The sequence below is a fragment of the Monodon monoceros genome, unplaced genomic scaffold, assembly GCF_005190385.1.
Source record: "Monodon monoceros isolate NGI ecotype Baffin Bay Population unplaced genomic scaffold, NGI_Narwhal_1 Super_Scaffold_10, whole genome shotgun sequence".
NCBI classification, from domain to species: Eukaryota; Metazoa; Chordata; class Mammalia; order Artiodactyla; family Monodontidae; genus Monodon; species Monodon monoceros.
In genome coordinates this window covers 50,785,622-50,807,800 of record NW_021703766.1, presented here as the reverse complement: position 1 = coordinate 50,807,800, position 22,179 = coordinate 50,785,622, and the positions used below count along the sequence as shown (strand labels likewise).

The 22,179-nt window shown below is 48.5% G+C and overlaps 1 protein-coding gene across 1 annotated transcript in view; it reads right to left on the bottom strand.

The window, feature by feature from the left end:
* Positions 1-19,319, bottom strand: part of SULT2B1 (sulfotransferase family 2B member 1) — a 33,634-nt gene extending 14,315 nt beyond the window's left edge. The window contains exon 1 of the mRNA XM_029207392.1: positions 19,150-19,319. Coding sequence (XP_029063225.1) covers positions 19,150-19,220 — 71 coding nt within the window. The 5' untranslated portion in view covers positions 19,221-19,319. The remainder of the gene's footprint in view (positions 1-19,149) is intronic.
* Positions 19,320-22,179: the final 2,860 nt, after the last annotated feature.

The window sequence follows — 22,179 nt, the reverse complement described above, 5'->3', positions numbered from 1 at the left end:
CAATGATTATTCCCATTTTCTGGATGAAGGAAGCGAGGCACAGAGAGGTTGAGTGACTTGCCCAAAGCCACACAGCTGGCGGGACAAGCAGCGCTTCACCTCTGCAAAGTGGGACTAAGTGCTTTCCACACGTTTACTCTTCACCTCAACCCTCCAGAAAGGCACCACCCCCCATTTTACAAACATAGGCCAAAGATTCAGGTGCCCTGCCCATTCCTAAGCGGCCACAGAGCTGCAGGGCCACCTGCGAAAACCAGGTGTGGAGTCCCTGGGAAGCTGGGGCAGTCTTAAGCTTCAAGCCCCTCACTCAAGCTGCTTTTCCCAAAACCCTGCAATGTTCACATAACCATACAAGGAAGTACAGTTTTCCAAAGTGAGATGTATTGAGAACAATCCGTTTAATTCGATCACTCTTGCCTTTGCAGCCTCCCTCGAGATCTCCTGACCCTGGTGTGGGAGAGCGATAGGTGTTTTGGGGACCTGGCTAAGGTAAAGCTGAGTTGGGGATACATTTCATTGGACTTTTCTGGGATATTTACAAGGTTTGCGGTCATGTCTGTGTGTAGTTATGGGATGGCGAGCTGGCTGGGTGCAGGATTTGCTTCTGGGACACTAGTTGGGCGCAAGTAATGACAGGAAGGCTGGGGACACGGAAGTCGGATCACGCTATCACATGCCCAGGGGCGCTTGGCACCAAAAGTATGGGGTGGAGAAGACTCAGGTTTGAAGCCAGAAGCCGGTGCGTTATTTTTCTGGAATATTTGGAGTGTTTGCCAGCTTTCAGAATGAGACAAGTCACTGTAATTTCTTTTCTCGTTCTAAACAAACATTCCTTCTTCCTAATGTTGCAGTCACACGTACTGATTCTTTCTTTCCTTTTTTTTTTTTTTTAAATTTATTTATTATTTTTGGCTGTGTTGGGTCTTCGTTTCTGTGCGAGGGCTTTCTCTAGTTGCGGCGAGCGGGGGCCACTATTCATCGCGGTGCGCGGGCCTCTCACTATCGCGGCCTCTCGTTGTGGAGCACAGGCTCCAGACGCGCAGGCTCAGTAGTTGCGGCTCACGGGCCCAGCCGCTCTGCGGCATGTGGGATCCTCCCAGACCAGGGTTCGAACCCGTGTCCCCTGCATTGGCAGGCAGACTCTCAACCACTGTGCCACCAGGGAAGCCCCTTTCTTTCTTTTTTTAAAAAAAAAATTTATTTATTTTTCTGGCCGCGCCAGGTGGCTTGTGGGATCCTAGTTCCCAGACCAGGGATTGAACACGGGCCCCCTGCAGTGGAAGCGCAGAGTCCTAACCACTGGACTGCCAAGGAATGCCCCTGATTCTTTTTCTTAAGGGGAATCCCTTCAAAACAGTATAAGCTTCAGGCCCCATGAAACACGGATTTGCCCATTCTTAGCCGTTACTCGGTGCTAATTTCCATTTGCGGTCCTTTCTGGTACACTTAGGACAATACATCGAACTGGGGGAAAAATTATGCGTGTAAGTGGGTTATACTGTCTGTGGATTTCATTTCAGGATAGTGAAGAGGATTTATAGATATTGTGAGGATTTATAAAGAGGGCTAGGGTCCAACCACACAGGTAAAACTCAGAAACAAAATGTTGAACGGAGGATGAAGGACACAAGAGAGTCTAGATGATATGATTCGAATTAGGGGAAGTTCAAACACAGGGACAAATCACCTATGATGTTAGAAGGCAGGAAGATGCTTACCCCTGGGAAGTGGGGGCAGATGGGGGTGGAGCTGGTTACAAGGCATGCCCTCTGCAAAATTCCTTGGGCAATTGACTGAAGCTCTGTTCACAGCACTTGTGTTTTACTTTAATAAAACTTGCAAAGCACATATGATCACCTTATCTTTGATAAAGGAGGCAAGAATATACAATGGAGAAAAGACAGCCTCTTCAATAAGTCGTGCTGGGAAAACTGGACAGCTAGCTACATGTAAAAGAATGAAATTAGAACACTCCCTAACACCATACACAAAAATAAACTCTAAATGGATTAGAGACCTAAATGTAAGACTGGACACTATAAAATTCTTAGAGGAAAACATAGGAAGAACACTCTATGACATAAATCACAGCGAGATCCTTTTTGACCCACCTCCTAGAGAAATGGAAATAAAAACAAAAATAAACAAATGGGACCTAATGAAACTTCAAAGCTTTTGCACAGCGAAGGAAACCATAAACAAGACGAAAAGACAACCGTCAGAATGGGAGAAAATATTTGCAAATGAAGCAACTGTCGAAGGATTAATCTCCAAAATTTACAAGCAGCTCATGCAGCTTAATATCAGAAAAACAAACAACCCAATCCAAAACTGGGGAGAAGACCTAAATAGGCATTTCTCCAGAGAAGATATACAGACTGCCAACAAACACATGAAAGAATGCTCAACATCATTAATCATTAGAGAAATGCAAATCTAAACTACAATGAGATATCATCTCACACCGGTCAGAATGGCCATCATCAAAAAATCTACAAACAATAAATGCTGGAGAGGGTGTGGAGAAAAGGGAACCCTCTTGCACTGTTGGTGGGAATGTAAATTGATACAGCCACTATGGAGAACAGTATGGAGGTTTCTTAAAAAACTAAAAATAGAACTACCATAGGTCCCAGCAATCCCACTACTGGGCATATACCCTGAGAAAACCATAATTCAAAAAGAGTCATGTATGAAAATGTCCATTGCAGCTCTATTTACAATAGCCAGGACAGGGAAACAACCTAAGTGTCCATCGACAGATGAATGGATAAAGAAGATGTGGCACATATATACAATGGAATATTACTCAGCCATAAAAAGAAACGAAATTGAGTTATTTGTAGTGAGGTGGATGGACCTAGAGTCTGTCATACAGAATGAAGTAAGTCAGAAAGAGAAAAACAAATACTGTATGCTAACACATATATATGGAATCTAAAAAAAAAAAAAAAAGGTCATGAAGAACCTAGCGGCAGGAAGGGAATAAAGACGCAGACCTACTAGAGAATGGACTTGAGGACACAGGGAGGGGGAAGGGTAAGCTGGGACAAAGTGAGAGAGTGGCATGGACATATATACACCACCAAATGTAAAGTAGATAGCTAGTGGGAAGCACAGGGAGATCGGCTCAGTGCTTTGTGACCACCTAGAGGGGTGGGATAGGGAGGGTGGGAGGGAGGGAGACGCAAGAGGGAAGAGATATGGGGATATATTTATATGTATAGCTGATTCACCTTGTTATAAAGCATAAACTAAAACACCGTTGTAAAGCAATTATACTCCAGTAAAGATGTTAAAAAAAAAACTTGCAATGAATGAATAAAACATTAAAGGGAAAAAATTACGCTTCCCACTAAAACAACTGTTTTTAATAAAAATGAGGCGAGGGGAAAAAAAAATCGAGACGAGGTGCTGGGCCCAGTGAAGGTGAAAGCCCAGCTGTCTTGCACAGGCCTTTTCTGTTAGCTTTCCCTCATGCGCCCAGTTGACAGATGAGGAAACTGAGGCCCATTGAAGGCTGTGACTTGCCCAGGGATCTCCCAGTGTCTTTCCTGAAGGCCTCCACCAGCTTCAGAGATTTGAGGGATGGGGAATTTCTCCAAGGCTTGGCACCAGGCTCAGGCTTGCAAGAGAAGGACAAAAGCTAGAGAATTGTTTCCTCTGCCTGGAGTCAAAGGAGGGCTCTGGGGAGCCCAGGTAAGGCTCAGCCCAGCCAGGGTTTCCAAAGGGCAGTGTCCCAAGGTGGGGCTGGGGGGAGGCTACGGAGGAAGCTGGCATGTGGGCTAGGGTCTGTTGGAAAAGGCCCCCTTTGTTCCTGGCTGGGGGATGTTCCCGAGGGGACCAGGAAGGAAGGGCTGGTCACCTCAGAGGGATGGTGGCAGGGGCTTTGCAGGCCCTGTTTCTAAGTAACCTAAGTAGGACAGATGTGAGAAAGGTGTTTCTGGAGCTGGACATTGCAGGCTCAGAGTCTGGCTTTGGCACTCTCTAGCCAAGCTGAGGCCTGGGGCTTAATCTCTCTAGGCCTCAGTTTCCTCAACTGTAAAATAGGGATAGGAGAAGTAGCATGGTGTCTTGGTTAACGGCATAAACCCTGGAGCCAGAATACATGAGTCTGAATCCTACCTCTCTCCAGTCATGTGGCTGTGGGCAAGTCATTCATCCTCTCTGAGCTTCAGTCCTTTCATCCATAAAATGGGGATAATAAGTAAACATTACCTCATAGGATGGTCGTGAGCATGTAAAAAGTGCCTAGAAATGGGCCTGACATAGGAATATACACTATATAAATGTTTCTTAATTTTTAAAAAAGAGAGATAGTGGGAGGGTTTAATGCACCCATAGAAATAAAAATGATTAAAATAGAGCCTGGCTTGTGGTCTGCATTCGATAAATCCAGGCTAAAATTATTGTTATTATTATACTTAGTAATAGAGGCAACACCGGGCATCGTGTGAGCCCAGAGGAGGGGCTGCTTGGCACCGCCTTTGGCACACAGTAGGCCCTCAGCTTATTGAAATTACTTTATTGCTCAGTGATGTCATAGGTTGAGCGCAGGCAGCAGAATTAGTGATGTCACTAGTTGCCAGGCGGATTTAGACCAGTGGGCGGGGCTGTGAGGCCATCAGTCGCTAGGCAGATTAGCTGCTAAGTGCCTGGGTCTTGGCTCTGGTGGGTCACATGTGCTCTCTCTGTGCCCTGGGCAGCAGATCTCACCTCTTTGAGCCTCAGTTTCCTCTTCTGACACATGAAGGTAACAGTAATCTCAACCTCAAGGTTTTAATCCTACCTAAAGATTAAAAGGGATAATATACATTAAGTCCCTGGCTCCTAATAAATGCCCAGGACACTGAAGCTCCCTTTAGCGTGCAGCGCTATTTTTGTCTTTGATCTCACCAACAGCTCCTTGAAGGAGAAGTGTCCTCCCCAGCTTACCGGAGAGGAAAATGGGGTTGCCAACCAGGAAAAGATACTGTGCCCTTCCGGAGTCCCTGAAATAGTCACGGAATGCATACATGAATAAATACGAGGGCGTCCCACCATCCCCCTCAGCACTTACACTCTCCAAACTGGGGGTCCAGGGTGGAGACCAGGGTGGAATCCACAGTGCCAGCACATTGTTGGTGTCCAACCAGTATTTGACTGACTGAATGAACGTGTGAATGAATGAATGTGTGAATAAATGAATGTGTGATGAATGAACGTTTGAATGAATAAATGGGCGAATGAATGAAGGGGGTTACCAGGAAAAAAGTTAAGGAAACTCAAAGAGCACTTGTTACCTCCTATCACCTGCCTCCGTGGTTCTCAGCCCTGGGCATTTTAGAATCCCCTCTGGGGACTTTAGAAACTTCCAAAGCCTGGCCTCATTCCAGGTCAACAGTGTCCAGACCTTACCAATTCTTACCCTCTGGGCCCAGAACAACTATTTGCTCAGTAAATGACTGAGCATCAACGTTTAATAAATAATCGAGACGTGACTGGGGGAGAGCTGGGATCTCCCTGCATGTTATGAGGCGACAGGTGAGAAAATGGAGGTGGAGGGAGGGGAAGCGATTTGGCCAAGGCCATGCGGCAAGTATGGAGCAGAGCTGAGATTTGAACCGAAGACAGTTCTGTTCCAGGCCCTTCTTCCCCACGTCCCCCCACTCCAGTCAAAGCCCCCCAATGCACTAAGCACTATTCCAGCCTCTGGCCTTGCATTAGCTGTTCCTCCTGCCAGGAGGCTGGAGAGGGGGGACCCCACCTGGATTCCTGCTTGGCTGAATCTTACTGTGTGTCCCCAAACAGGTGCTGTGTGTCTTCTCTCCCCACCTTGTAAATTAAATCTGGCCCTGGGGTGACCTTTCCTCTCCTTGGGCTCCGAGCCTATTCTTTTCCCATGCCAGGTCCAGGGCCTGGCACGCAGCTATTGCTTGGTTGGAGCAGAGGAATGAAGGTGACAGCTGGGCTGGGGCAGAGACCAGCCGCAGGAGGAACAGCGGACAGAGCTACAGCCCACATGACGGGCAATGGGCCAAGGACGTACTTAGCCTCCTCGAAGGGGCCTGGCCTGCCCTGCTAGGGAGACCCCAGGACATGAAACTCTAAGAATGGCCCAACCTGGCGATCCTCCTTCCTCCCATCCCCCCGCCCCCCAGTCCACCAGGCCTTAGCTCTTCTTCTCTGTCCCCACTACCCCTGTCCAGCTCAGGTCTCCTCCTCGCCCCCCTGGACCCTCAACGCAGCCTCCTCCAGAGTCTCTTGGCCTCCAGTTTCTCCTTCCTGTTCATCCCCCACGTGGCCCAGAGCTCAAGGCCCTCCGTAGCCTGGGCGGGGGCGGGGGGGTGCGTTCTGTCTGGATTGCCAACATATCAAAACACGGAGGGACTCCATCAATATTTATGAAGAAATACAAATAACACTCACAGTGCCCCCTGGCCCGACACTCCTCACTACATTATGTGCCTTAGTTCGTTAATTTCCTCAACAACTCTAGGAGGCCACCCGCTATAGTATTTCTATCCCCGCGTTACAAATGAGGAAGTAGAGGCACAGAGAGGCAAAGTCACTTGGCTAACATCACACAGCGGCAGATGGCAGAGCTGGGCTTTGAACCCACCCAGTGCCATGGGGTAGCGCCTCGCCAATCGCAATACAGTTGTCCTCAGGTGTGTTCATTCTGGGCAGGGGCTCTGGGGCCTTGGGGGTGGGGGGCGGTCAGGAAGACCTAGGTTTGACCTCAGGCAGCTTACATGACCTCTCTGAGTCTCAGTGTCCACCTCCTTCCCCTTGGTCACAGGAATATTTAACTCCTAGGTGTATGTTATAATTATTATCATTATATTGTATTATATTCGACATTGTATATCAATAGACCTCAATGAAATATCTTAAGATAAGCACAGATTGTAAAGCAGAGTTTCTCCTTCTCCTGGGAGCTCACCCAAGAGAAACAAAAACTCTTTTTCACACCAATGTCTGTACTCGCATGTTTATAGCTGCCCTATTCATAATCGCCAGAAACTGGGAGCAACGCAAACGTCCATCAGCAGGTGAGTGGATAAACAGTGGTACATGTACACCACACAGTACTACTTAGCAAGGGCAAGAAGCAAACCTCTGATACTCACCACCGCACAGATGGGTCCCAAAGGCATTGGGTGGAGTGAAGGAAAACAGGCTCAGGAGATCGCCGTCTGTACAATTCCATTTAATGACTGTGGTGGGTGGAATGATGACCACCCCCCAAAGAGGTCCATGTCTCAGTCTCCAGAAACTGTGAATATGATCCATTGCACCAGAAAAGGGATTTTGCTGCTGTGATTATGTTCAGGTTTTGAGATGGGGAGAGAATTCGGTGGGCCCTAAATGTAATCACAAGGGTCCTTGTAAAAGGGAGGCAGGAGGGTTAGAATCAGAGAGAGAAGATATAATAATGGAAGCAGAGGTCAGAGAGGAGACAGATCGGAAGTGGCTATGCAGCTGGCTTTGAAGAGATAGAGGAAGGGGCCACGGGCCAAAGGATGCAGGGCCTCTAGGAGCTGGAAAAATGCACAGAAGGGAACAGGAGGAGTGCCACCCTGATAACACTTTGATTTTAGCCCAGCAACACTGATTTCAGACTTCTGACCTCCAGAAATGTATGAGCACAGATTTGTATTGCATTAAGCCGCTCAGTTTGTGGTCATTTACTGCAGCAGCAATAGGAAACTTATATGTCATTTCTGACAAGAGACAAAAGTATATGGACGGGGAATAGATCAGTAGCTGTGGGGATGAGGGGTGGGAGGGGAGAGGGCAGCTAGGGATGGGGGGTGTGTGACTACAAAGGGCTGATGGTGCAGTTTTATATTCTGATTGTGGTGATGGTTACACAAATCTATACATGTGTTAGAATTCATAAAGCTATACACACACCCACACACACAAATCAATTTTACTGATTGATTTTTTTTTTTAAAAAAACCTCATTCATATAAATGTCAATACTTAACGCCCATTAACCATTATTATAACAAGACATCCCATTGGCCAGCGTCCCTCTTGGCTACCCAGGGTTGTGCAGAGAAGTAACCCTTGCCTGTATTACAGACCTGCCTTCGATTTGCAGTGTAACCCGAGGTCACTCTCAAAACCTCTCTGGTCTCATTTGATGAACGAGCAGTGATGGGTGGGCAGGGACCAGGGACCTCTTTTCCAGGGACCTCCCAGTCTGATGTTCAAAGAGAGCTCCCCATTCCAGGAGCTTTAGGCCATTTTGCCTGAGATGGGGCAAATTCATTCATTTGGCCCACAGATATTTATTGAGCACCTACTATGTGCCAGGCCCTGGGGGATAGGAAAGTGAGTACAACTGACAAAACACACAACAAAACCAAAAAATATCAGAACAAAACAAAAATCCCTATTGCAGTTTATGTTTGAATGAACAATAAAATTAACACAGAATGTTCAAAATGTAGTGTATCGGATGGTGATGGAAAAAATGAAGCTGGTGGGGGACAGGAAGCGTCTGGGATTGGGAGGGTTTGCAATTTGAGATCGATGGAATCAGGGGAGGGCCCTCCGAGGAGGTGACATTTGAGCAGACCTGAAGGAGGTGAGGGAAGAGCTGTAAGTGTGTGTACCAGGGGGAATAGTGTGTACAAAGGGGGGGAGAGGGCAGGCTGCTGGCATTCAGGGGTCTTGTGGGACTGAAACTGACCCCCACTCCTCTGAGAGGGCCCCGCCCGTCCATGCGTGCGACCCGGCCGCATGAGGAGGTTTTCCGCAGCCCCGCTGTCCTGCTGACTCACAGCAGGTGCCTGTGGTCAACTCGCCTGCCTTTCTCGGGAGAGCATTTTCAAGGCTCCTCAAGCCTGAGCTGGGTTCAGTGCGCCTTATTCCCAGGGCACCTTGTGCAGTGGCAGCCGCCCTCCTTTGCCTGAGCTGCTCTCGCCTGCAGGAGTGCCTTCCCTCACCTCCCGAAATTCCGCTGCCTGGAGCCCATCTGGGCGAGCGTCCCCATCTCCTCAAGCGTCCCCATCTCCTCTGGCCACCTCCACCTCAGTGGAATGACTCACGCCTTGGCCAGAGCGCAGAGAACCGGGATCTTTCACTCTCCTGCTCTCATCTGTGGCCGCTGAGGAGACATTAGAATAACCTCTTTGGGAGATCACTTGGCGACATTTTAAGTTATACAGACCACCTCCACTCAGGCAGAGGACACCCGGTCCATGCGCATTTTTACCCCTCTCAGCATTCTGTTCTTTTCTTTCATAGCCCTTTTAATACTTAGTAGCTATTTTCTTTGTCTATTGACTTCTTGAAATCAATCTTCCCCACTAGTAGTAGCTACAAGGGAACAGAAATTCTGCTTCTCCCATGTCCCACCTCCAAGAACCAGCATCAGACAGGCAGGCAGCGCTCCATTATATCTGTTGGATGCACAAATGAACGTGACCTCCAGAAATTTATGGGATGGGTGACCTTGAGGAAGTGCCCAGTGATATATGTACCACCATGCTAATTGCAACATTGTAAGAGGGACCTGAACAACAGAGAACTGGATAAATAAATCAGGACTGGATGAGTAAATCACCGCCTGCAAACCTTGGAATCCAGCCATTCAAAAGGAGGCATTTATGTTTTGATAGGGATTGGGGTTACACATGTATTTCTCAAAATGGCACACTTCATAAGTTTGTGCAGTGCCCTGTACATAAACATCATCTATTAAAAAAAAACTCATAAACAAGTATTGAAGTCTATTTCATAATATGCAGCCTGGAATGTTTAAGGTGAAATGTTCTGATGGTTGCAAATCACTCCTTTGAAATGCATCACCAATACAGATTGCTGGATGGATAGAAAGATGTACAGATATATGATAAAACAAGTATAATAAAATTTTAGGAGTAGTGGGTATAGAGGGGGTGTGTGCTGAATAATTCCTCCAACGTTTTTCTATGTCTTGGAATTTTCATTATGAAAATTCCAAAAGATCGGAGGGGTAAGGAGGTAGCATTTATTCGGGAAGATGTCTGAGATATTACAGAGAGTGAAAAGACAAGGGGCAGAGCCAGATATAAAGTAGTATCTTATGTTTAAAAAATAAGTAAGTAAAAACAAGATACACACATAGAGAAAACTTTTCTGGCAGGCAAGCCTTAGAAGTGGTTACTCTGGGGATGGGGATGGGGTGTTTGTGAGAACCAGAATTTTCCATTTTATGCCCTTCTGCACATCTTGAATTCTGAATTGTGAACACAGTGGCAGTGACTGCCACCTGCTAGCCCTCTGCCCCCGTTGCTGGTGGGACCAGGGAGGTTTCTCCGGGGACTTGGGAGTCACGGGTGGAGGATAGCAGAGCCGGGCCTGGCATCACATCACCAGGAGAGCCCACGTGGGGCTGGGATGTGAGTTTGAAATGAACTTCTACCGTGTTAAGATCCAGAAGTGGGGGGATGTTTTTACACCTGCTAGACTGCCTTAATACGGCACATGTGTACCTTTCCTTCTTTTTAGAAGATCTAATTAGGAAAATAACAGGAATTCCCTGGAGGTCCAGTGGTTAGGACTTAGTGCTTTCACTGCCGTGGCCCGGGTTCAATCCCTGGTTGGGGAACTAAGATCCCACAAGCTGCGCAGCAGGACCAAAAAAAAAATTAAAAAAAAAAAAAAGGGAAAATAACAAATTATTGGATTGTATCTCTGTATCTATTGATCATCTGGGTTTATTAATAAGTTATATGTATTTATTATCATTTGGGCTTGTTAACAAGTTAATGGTCTCCCCCAGCACGGCCATGCCAGTCTCTGGGGATGCCCATACTACCAGCTTGGTGCGTACCTTAACTGTACTTGTAGAAGTACATGCGAGCACAGTGTGGGCACTCAGCTTCCTTCTCTGTTCCTGCTTGTCCGGCTTTTTTTTGTTTAATTATTATTTATTTATTTATTTAGGCTGCTCCATGTTAGTTGTGACATGCATGTGGGATCTAGTTCCCCGACCAGGGATGGAGCCCGGGCCCCCTACATTGGGAGCGGGGAGTCTTACCCACTGGACCACCAGGGAAGTCCCCGTCCTCCTTCTAAGCAATATTGATATCAGACCTTACTCTGCATCTTGCTTATTTTTTAGTTACTCTACTATGGCAGTCTTTTCAAATCTGCAGCTATCTCTCTGCAGCTATCTCCTTGTTTTTATCTTATTTGTTTTTTAAATTAATTTTTATTGGGGTATAGTTGATCTACAATCCTTGTTTTTAAAAATAGCTTCCAGAGCATTATTGACAATTGCCGTGGTATGGAAGAAACCTAAGTGTCCATTAACAGACGAATGGCTAAAGGAGATGTGATAAGGACTTCCGTGGTGGTCCAGCGGGTAAAACTCTGCACTCCCAATGCTGGTGGCTGGGGTTCGATCCCTGCTCGGGGAACTAGATCCCGCCTGCATGCCGCAACTAAGAAGTCCGCGTGCTGCAACTAAAAGATCCCGCATGCCGCAAGTTAAAAAAAAAAAAAGTGATATGTAGATACATATATATATACATATATATAAAATAGAGTATAATATTACTCAGTCATAAAAAGGAAGGAAATCTTTCCATTTGCAGCAACATGGATGGACTTGGAGGGCATTATGCTAAGTGAAATAAGTCAGACAGAGAAAGACCAACACTGCATGATATCTCTTATATGTGTAATCCCCCAAACACAACAAACTAGTGAATGAAACAAAAACGAAGCAGACTCACAGATGTAGAGAACAAACTAGTGGTTACCATGGGGGAGAGGGAAGGGGGGAAGAACAACACAGGGGTAGGGGATTTTTAAAAAAGGATTATTATGGGATTATATGAAATCACGTGTGTGAAACTTTTGAAAATTTTAAAGCACTATAGAATCTAAAGAACCTTTCATTCAATTAAAAAAATGTTTTTTGTTTTGTTTTTTTTTTTTTTTAAATGTTTTTAATAGCTGCGAGATATCCCGTTTCCATCCTGAACATTACTTTCCTGTTGAGGAAATGTCCTTTTTTTTTTTTTTTCGTGTTTTCAATTATTTTAATAACAGATGGAAATTATTATCACCTAAAGTTTTGGAATCATTATTTTTCTGCTTATGAAAATTACATATAGAACATTTGGAAAATACAAAAAATAATAGAGAAGAAAATACATATGCCCTGCAATTCCCCCACATAGAAATGACCTTGATACAGAGATAGGTGGACAGCCAGCTAGAAATTTGTCTCGCAAAGCCTCCTACTTTTAAGTGAATTTTGACAAATGCATAATCCCTCCATGCGATCCAAACCCCTCTCATAACATAAAATAGTCGATCACCCCAGAACATTTCCTGGTTCTTCTTCCCAATTAGCTCACACCTCCACCCTGAGGCTACCACTGTTCTGAGTTTTTCCACATAAATTGACTTGGCTGGTCTCGGGCCTTCTAGGGCTGTCAGCTTATAGAAAGTACTCTTGGCATCTGGCTTTGTTTGCTTAGCATAATACTCTTGACATGCACCCATGTTTGTGTGTGCATTATAGAGTTTGTTCCTTTTTATGGCTGAGTAGAATTCAACTGTATCAGTAGATTACGGTGTGTTGACCCATTCTCCTGTTCATGGCTGTTTCCGGGTGCTGCTAATATGCATAAACCCACTGTGACCATACTTGTCTTCGTGTGGAAACTACATGCTCATTTCTCTTGGGCAAATAAGTAGCATTGGAATTGCAGGGTCATAGGGTGGGATGTCATACTGTTTGGATTAGAGTAACTTTATAGATTTTAAGTTCTGATAGGGTCAATTCTCCCTCGCCATTCTTTTTTTTTTTTCTTCCCTGGCTATTCCTGCACATTTAAAATCTATACACACTTTTAAATGATTTTTTGATTTATTACTTTGATGATGATGATGGTGATAGAGAACAATCTAGCTAAAGAAATGAATCACTTTCTTCAAATTCTCAGGGTTCTTTGTCCTGCATCCCTGGCTCTGTCCCTCAAAGCCCAGCAGATTCTTTGTGGGCCCGGTAGCTTGCACTGCCCCACCTTCCCTCAATCCCCACGCTAGCACAGCCAGTGTTGTTCTGTTCCCACTGTCAAGTTCAACTTGTTCCCTGCATACGCCATGCTCCACCACACCGTTGGAACTCTGCATGTGCTGTGCCTTTAGCCTGAAGGCTCTTCTCGACTTCTCTCTCTTCCCTTATGCTCTCTCTCTCTCTCTCTCCCTTCCAACGTATATTTATTAAGCCCCTACTATGTACCTCTCCCCACCCTTGAGGCCTTTGCAACCTGGAGCCATGCCATCCAATAGAACTTCCTCTGACGATGGAAACGTACTGTTCTGTACCATGGCAGCTGCTGGCCTCGTGTAGCTACTGAGCCCTTGAAATGTGGCCCATGCAACCCGGAGGGGGGCACAATTTTTAATTTTATTGAATTATTATTGATTTCAACTGAAACACTGACAATTCAATTATTAGAATACTTTTGTGTGTGTGTGTGTGTGTGGCACGTGGGCCTCTCACTGTTGTGGCCTCTCCCGTTGCGGAGCACAGGCTCCGGACGCGCAGCCTCAACGGCCATGGCTCACGGGCGCAGCCGCCCCACCGCATGTGGGATCTTCCTGGACTGGGGCACGAACCCGTGTCCCCTGCATCGGCAGGCAGACTCTCAACCGCTAGGCCACCAGGGAAGCCCAATTATTAGAATACTTTTTTATGCAGGTTTGGAAAAGCTCAGGCCTGAGAATCGACTTCTGTCAGCTGTAATGGTGATGAGAACTGAATGCAAATCAGATCGTTCTGATGTAAGGTTAGCACCTGATTTGAGAAAGTGCACACTGTGTTCAGAGGCTTACTATGAAAAGACTAAAGTATCTTATTAATATTTTTTCTATCGATTATAGGTTGAAAGAATATTTCAGATATAACAGGTTAAATAAAACTTCTAATTAAAATTAATTTCAACTGTTTCTTTTACTTTTTGTTTAATGGGACTAAGAAAATGTTTACCTAGGGGGCTCGGGTTATGTATCTATGGGGCAGTGTTGGTCTGGAGGGTGGACAGACCACAGACTCATTGATCCCATCTGGGGTGACCAGCGTCCACCCCCACCCCGTGAAGGTGACGGGGCCACAGAGGGGCAGCCCCTTCCTGTAGTTCCAGGCCCCTCTCTGATCCCTTTCTCTAGCATGGAGGTAAAGAGAGGGGTCTCCGGAGCAAATCCCAGATGTACGAGTCCTCTCTGGGCCTCAGCTTTCCCATCTGTAAAATGGGAATCCTAACATCATCACCCTCACAGGACAGTTGTGGAAACGGAAGGGGTTCAGCCACACAAAGTTCTGAGCACAAGCCTGGTGCGTGGCCAACGCTCAGGAAAGTTGTAATTATTACCATCTTTCACCCTGTCCCCACCCTTCCTGGCACCTGGGTTCCTGGCTCAGGAACGGGAATTAGAGAAGGAGGAAGGAAAACCGTGTGATCCCTGACTCAGCAGAGGACGGCAAGTCTGACATGTCCCGGGGCATCACCCACCACACCCATTTCACTGGTGCACAGCTATCTGCTGGACCCTGTCTGCCCGGCGGGTCCCAGCCAGCGGGTGACATGGGCGGGATTTGAACACAGGGTTGACTTCCTGCGGGTAGCTTGACTCGTGACGCGGGCATTCTTGTCTGCAGTGGCAGAGACCTCGGGGTCCCTGGTCCAGGTCCCCCTGTGAGTAGCTGGCCACGCCACTCTTGGGGTGTCTGATTCAGGCCTCCCAGTGAGACCAGGGTCTCCCTTCTTGCCTCATCATTCGATGCCACTGATGGCCCACTGGGTCCCGCTCTGCATCCCCCAGAGCCTGCCTTCGGCAAACTGGGCTGCTCTGGCTCTTTCCAAGTGTGTCCTGGATGTTCCCACTTCCTGATCCCTATGCAGGACCACAGGCATAAGTGGGATGCGGAGCACATCCTACTGCCCCCTCCCTGGCCTCTAGAGAGCAAGGGAACAGAAACACATCCTTCCCTTCACTCTCCAAGCCTGGGTCCCTTGCAGGGAGACCAGTGGTGGGGAGAAGGGAAGGTGGGGCTGTGAGCATCTTTTTCTAATCCTCACCAGGGCGCCTGATTTATTAGTGGAGGTCCAGAACCCCACTTCCTCTCTGCCTGCCCAAATTCCACGCAGGTGGAATTATTTGTTTATTGCCTTTTTATTAGCGGCACCCCTCCCCTTGGGAAAAGCAGCTCTGTGACTGGAAGGACTATAGCCATAAAATCATCCAAGTAGCTTGGCCTCCCCAGGGAAGGAGGAGCCAGGGCTGTAAAACCAGTGTTGGTGACTTCAGCCATAAAAACGGTGAGATTTGAAAAGACCTTGTTTGGGGTTCTCCAAGATCAGAGGTAGGGGAGGAGCAGCGACCACAGGTCCAAATGCTGGCTCGGCTTCTCCTGGCCTTGACCTTCACCAGAAAGGGCTGGTCAAGGTGCAGCCCAGTGCACGGGGTATTCCAGGAAATGCGACAGAACACAAGATACCTACTAAGCCTCCTGTCTGGCCAGGGTTCCCTCCTGACCCTCCTACCCCCTCATCTTGCTTATCCCCAAATTCCTTCCACATTTGCCCACCCTTTCCAGGCTGTGATAGAGTCAGGCTGTCCTGGTTCACATCCTGACTACAGCTCACTTGACAGCTGTGTGACTTTGGACAAGTCACTCAACCTCTCCGGGCCTCAGTGGCTTTTGTCATAAATAGAATGATAATAGTTAATCATTCTCATGGCTTAATCTCGAACAGTTGTTGTGAGGATTAAATGAGGTAATAGGTGGAAGACACTAAGCAAGGTGAGCATTAAAAAGATTCTCTAGGGATTAACATCTTCTGGGTTTGTCTCTGTGTCACCTCTGCCTCCTGAAACTTAGTATAACTGCCTGGGTCCTGCTTACCTTCTGCTTCTAACTTTTTCCTCTTAAAATTTTGGTTTTGCCCTTAAGATTCCTTTTTAGTCCTTTGGATACATACAGGTCTCCATGGAACACATTTAACATATTGAAACCATAATTTGTAACAAATTATGAACTAATGAACTAGAACGTTCCCAGCGATATGTCTCTCAGGTGCCTCTGAGCTCCTTCTTGTCCCACTGGCCTCTCCCCCTCACCACCATCCGAATTAAATCCCTGTCGGTCACTTGTTTTTTTTAAAAGACAGTTTGTTTGTTTTTTAAATTTTTTAAAAGATTTTTTTTTTGATGTGGACCATTTTTAAAGTCTTTATTGAACTTGTTACAACATTGCTTTTTTTTTGGTTTTTTGGCCCTGAGGCGTGTGGGATCTTAGCTCACCTGCACCCCCTGCATTGGAAGGCAAAGTCTTAACCACTGGACCGTCAGGGAGGTCCCTATGCTTGTATTTTAAAAATGATATATTGCTTAGCTTTTCTTGTTTTGGGGGAGGCGGGGAGCTTAAAAATGGAATCGGGCTGCAGTTAGTGTCCTGGGAATCGCTTCTTGCCCTTGACATTAGGACTCATTCATGTCACTTCCAGCAGCCACTGTCCTTTTCCTCTGTTGTCTCCTCCCCTGCATGCCCTGCCCCTCCTCACTTGTCTTCCAGCCCTGACTCATCCTGCAAGTTCCAGCTCAAAGCTTGCCTAATCTCTCCTCCATTCATTCCTTGACATCATTCTCAGAGCCTTCTCAGGGTCCCCGAGCAGAGGACTACAGAGGTGGTCCCGACTCTGTCCCTGTCTGTGAACGGTTCCGCCTTTTGGTACCACGGCGGTCTGAAGCCAGAAGTGTGATCAGGGACCTACCTGTGGTGGCCAAGAATCTTAAATCGTGTGAGAAGGAGTTCGCCAGGTGAAGGAGAGAGGTCATTCCAGGTGCAAAGGCTTCAAGGTGTGAGATCTGGGCTGCAGGGGATGCGGAAGCAGCCAGGTGGGGCCCATGGAGCAAGGAAGGTGGGGAGGGGGCTTGGGGGGCAGAGAGGCGCTCCCGCAGAGGGAGAAAGGCCAGCAGCAGGACCCTAGCCCCACTCCCCCATTTTAAACCAGAGCAGCTCTGTTTTGATCTCTATTATGTATTTCTGTTTGGATGTAAGATTTCTCCTGGACAAAGGAATCTGTATCTTAAAAAGGGTTTGGAAACCATCGCTGTGGGTGCTGGGGAGCCATGGAAGGGACTTGAGCAGGGGGGTGGCCAAGGATAGATTTAAAGATTTAGAAAAGACTTCTCTGGGAATCCCTTCAGAGGAAACCATGTATGCAAAGGCACTGGGGCAGGGAATAGTGAGGTATAACCAGGGAATTTGAAGTGCTGGGGTAGATGGAATGCAGGTGAGGGAGGGGATTGACCTGGAGAAGCCAGGGTGCCAGGGCCCGGAGGGCCTCTGGACTGGGAGGAGGGGAGGGGCAGCTCTGGGAAAGACTGCAGGCGTGGAGGCCAGGGAGAGGCTCCAAGGGCAAAGATGAAGCCTGAGCAGAGACCATGAGAATGGAGAGAGTCAGGGGTCAGGAGAGTGGGGTTGGGGAGTGACAGGCCGTGGGAGGGAGAGGAAGGAAGGGACAAAGACAGTTGAAGGGGGGGCGGTTCTGACCTGGTGACCGATGGGGCCATCCCTGAGATGGCAACCTGGGAGGAGGAATAATTCTGGGGAGCCACTGAGTTCTCACACAATGCTGGGGACACTACGTGTCTGAGGGGCCTGCAGCAGAGAGTCCAAAAGGGATGTTAAGGGCCCTCATGAGAGGCATCCTTCTGAGTCCAGGAGATTCCAGAAGCTCATGGAAAAGAAGATTTTAAGCCACCTCCCAGGGGGCTGCAGAATTTCGGTCCAGAAGTGTCTTATAGGCTAGGGTTATTTACTCCCATTTTTCAGATGAGGAAACTGAGGCTGGGAGAGGCCAAATGACTGAATCAAGGTCACACACTGAGCAAGGGCTGGGGATTTTATGGCCAACTGGCTGTGCGGGAGCAAAGAAGAGGGAGGCTCCCAGGGCCTGGTGGGAAGAAAAGGCTTCCTAGATGTGGGAACCCAGGAAGGGAACCAGTTTATCTCAGGAGGGAGAAATGGCAGAACCCAGAGGCCCAAAGAAAAGAATGCTGAAGAGAGAATGCTGGGAGTTTCTTCAAACAGAGCTGGGACCAGCCTGGTAGCCACTCTCATCCTGAGAGGCCCAGAGACCTAGGAGGCTTGTCTATGTCACACAACACTCAGAATTTAACTGCTCGTCTCTGGAGTCTGGGGCATGAGGGTGAGGGAGGCGAGTGGCGAGCCTGAAACCGTACAGTCAGGGGTGGTTGGAGGAGCTCGGGAGGCCAGGAGAGACTTGCCTGGCAGAATGCAAGATATGGAGGGTTGGGATCATCTAAACAGCTCACTGTGTGATCTTGGGCAGGCTGCCTGCCCTCTCTGAGCCTCCACTTTCTCCTCTGAGAAATGGAGCCGTGGGGAGGGGGTATCACTGAGGCTGTTGAAGAGAGGGGAAAACACAGACTTTGGTGTCAGGTGGACAGGGTTCAGATTTGCTTCTGGCTGTGTAATCATGGTCCCATCACTTTCCCTCTCAGCCTCAGTTTCCCCATCTGGAAAGTGGGTACTATAAAAGTGTCTGACTCATTCCTAGGAACAAAGGAGTCACACTTCTGAGGTGGGGAAAGCTCTGTCTTGGGGACCCATCCTTTGGGTCCCCAAGTCCTCCAGGGCCACAGACTCTGACTCTGAGACTCAGCTGTATCCCAAACTCAGTCCACCTCTGCTCTCCCATCCTCCTCCCCCCAAACAGAACAGAAGCCCCTTGAGGGCAAGCACCCCCATCTGAAGGGCTTTTGGTCGTGTCTGGGAGGAAAGCGGGTACAAAAAGCCCTCCTGTTTCCCGGGCAACTACCATGCACCAAGACCCTGCTCTCATCTAGTCCTACCTCAGGCAGACAAACTGCTTCCGGACCCCTTTGACAGACAGAGAGACTAAGGCCCTGAGATGGACAAGACACCCCAAGAATCCCAACTGGTGACTCAGCACAGCCCGGGTCCTCGAATCCCTTCGCAGGAAGGATCTGCACTCCAGGGTGGACGAGCCAGCCCAGCCCAGCCAGTTCTGAGGCTCCAGGAGGCCGGGGGCCACCTTTGCAGAGGCCCCTGGCTCTTCCCCCAGGCGCTGCCGGCACGTGCCCAGGTCTGGGCCTCACCTGATCTCCGAGATGTTTTTCTCATAGGGGTCCCACGCAGCCTGGTTCCTGGGCTCGGCAGGCTCATCCATGGCAGGAGGGCGAGGGTGGGGAGAGGAGGACGCGCTGGGAGCAGATGGCACAGGGAGCAGGTGTGTGTGGCGGTGGCGTCTACCACGCAGGGAGCCCGCCAGGTGCCTACCTCCACGCCCAAGGGGAGGGGCAGCATCCAGCCGGTTCTCCCAGCTGCTACCCACGCCTCCGACAGTGGGGAGAGGCCAGGAGGGAGCCACCCTTCTCTGAGGGTGTAGAGGAGGGGTGATGGGCACCTCCTGGGCATCTTGCCAGTGGCTGGGGACAGAGTCCAGGGGGTCAGAGACAATCCCACACCGGAACATTCCATGCTGGTGGCTGTGGGCATGTCTGTGCCCATCTGGAGCCTCAGTTTGCTCATCTGATCAAGGAGCTAGTCTCATCTCAGAGAGTTCATTCATTCATTCATGCCTTTATCCATTCAAGAAATACTGATTGAGCGCCTCCTGTCTGCCAGGCGCTGTTCTAAGGGTTGGAACACTGCTGGGAACCAGACCGACAGAAACTGCCCTGGCGGGCTGACACTTGCAAGGGGCACACGTCAAAACAGATTGAAAGACGGGGACAGACGCAGCCGGGATCACAGGGGCACAAACAGGAGAGAGGGGGCCACTGAGAGAGGGTCAGAGACAGCAAGAGACACAGAGAGAACGAGGAAGAGACAGAGAAACATGCAGAGCGACAGAGACAGGGAGAAGCTGAGGGAATGCGAGAAACACTGAGGGTCAGAGATAGTGAGAGACATTGAGAGACACAAAGAGATACAGAGATGCAACAGATAAGGGCCAGAGCTGGTTGGTGTGGGACTTTGAAACTCACAGTGCCTTGTCTGAGTCCCAGCTCCAGCACCTCCCAGCTGTGCGACCTGAAACTAGTCCCATCAACCCCCGGGCGTCAGTTCCTCCCGTAAATGGTACCCACGTCATCGGGCTGTTGTGAGAACCGGATGAGACGTTTCTCAGATGCTTTGTGGAGAATCTGACACACAGGAGGCTCCGCAAAGCCCACGTCCCCTTCTGCTTTGTCCCCCACCCAAACCCAGCTCCTCTCCACCTGCTGGTCTCCTGACCCTTCAGACACTTGGCATCTGGTCCCCAAACCTAATCTCACCAGAAATTACTGCTTTTTTTTTTTTTTTTGCGGTACGCGGGCCTCTCACTGTTGTGGCCTCTCCCGTTGCGGAGCACAGGCTCCGGACGCGCAGGCTCAGCGGCCATGGCTCACGGGCCCAGCCGCTCGGCGGCACGTGGGATCTTCCCGGACCGGGGCACGAACCCGTGTCCCCTGCATCGGCAGGCGGACTCTCAACCACTCTCAACCATGACTGCTTTTTATAGGACAAAGAATGTGTGTACCTCGTTTAAAAAAACAAAAATTATCTGAGCCGCTAAGTCCAGAAAGAAAATAATCATCCCTGGGACCCGCCTTCTACCCACAGAGATAAACAACGTTTTGACAGACTCTTTCTAGAAACTTCTCATCTTTCTACTATGTGCCAGAGAAATTTCAGTTGGATAAATAAATACAAAAATATCATCATTTAAACCTCTATTTAGTAGAGACACAGATGTAAAGAACAAACGTATGGACACCAAAAGGGAGGGGAAGTGGCGGGGGGTGGTGGTGGTGGGATGAATTGGGAGATTGGGATTGACATGTATACACTAATATGTATAAAATAGATAACTAATAAGAACCTGCTGTATAAACAATAAATAAAATTAAATTTAAAAAAACCACCTCTATTTAGGAGGCTCCATTATGCCCTTCTAATCAATATTTCCCCAAAGTTGATACTATCCTGACCTTTATAACCACAAATTAGTTTTGCCGGCTTTTGATCTTCATATAAATGGGTTTAAACAAAAACAAACAAACAAAACTACTCTAAAATTAAAAGTTTGTTTAAAAAGAAAAAAAAAACAACTCTTATTTACTGACCAATTAACAGTTTGCCATGCTGTGTAGGTGAGGGGGGTGGGGCATGTCAGACTCATGTAATCGATGCAGAAGGGGGCTCAGAGACGTAGAATGACTTTCCCAAGGTCACAGAGCATTGCCCACCCTCACTCTGAAAACAAGCAGAAGACAAATGTCCTGGGGCGTCACGCCCCCTCAGTTTATCTGCCCAAAGGCCCATCTATAGGATGTTGTGATATGAGGAGCCTCCCCCTACCTCACACCACCACAACTGAGTTCGAATTCTGCCTTGGCCACTTTTTTTTGGCGGAATTGGGGGCAGGCCACACTGCATGACTTGTGCGATCTTAGTTCTCCACCAGGTACGGAACCCGTGCCCTTGGCAGTGAAAGCGCAGAGTCCTAACCACTGGACCGCCAGGGAGTTCCCGTGCCTCAGCCACTTTCAGTATTAGCCTTGATGTTCCCATCTGTGAAAAGGGCTCCCTCACAGGGAGGGAGAAAATCAAGAGTGCCAGCTCTCTCTGTCTGGGGCTGAGTGGGTTTCCCACGTTGGGGTTGTGGGAGGTTGAGCGAGACATCCCGCCTGGCCTTCCGTCCTGGACTGCCTGACCTTTGTTCTGCCTTCAGTGATCCTTTGTTCCTAGCTCTGAGGCGGTGACAACCTTGCCCTGTCCCTCCTGTGGGAACCTCTCCTGAACCCCGTCCCCAGGGGCCCCACAGAACCAGAGGGGAAGAGCATGTGTGCCAGCCAGAAGTCTCAAGTTCCAGAGGAGAGGGAGAGTCTAGGGGGAACAGAATGCCTAGATCCTTGAGGGAGACTGGGCGGGGGGAACTTGGGGGCGCAGCCCTGGGGAACAAGGAGATCCAGGGAGACCCAATGAGAATTTCAAGGAAGATGTTTAAGGGAGAAGGCAGGCCTGGAGGCTGTGCCAGAGTGGGCCAGGGACCAGAAAATAAGGGGGCCCAGATACACAATGCTCCCGCCCCAGGGCCTTTGCACTTGCTGCTCCCCTGTCTGACATGCTGTTCCCCAGAC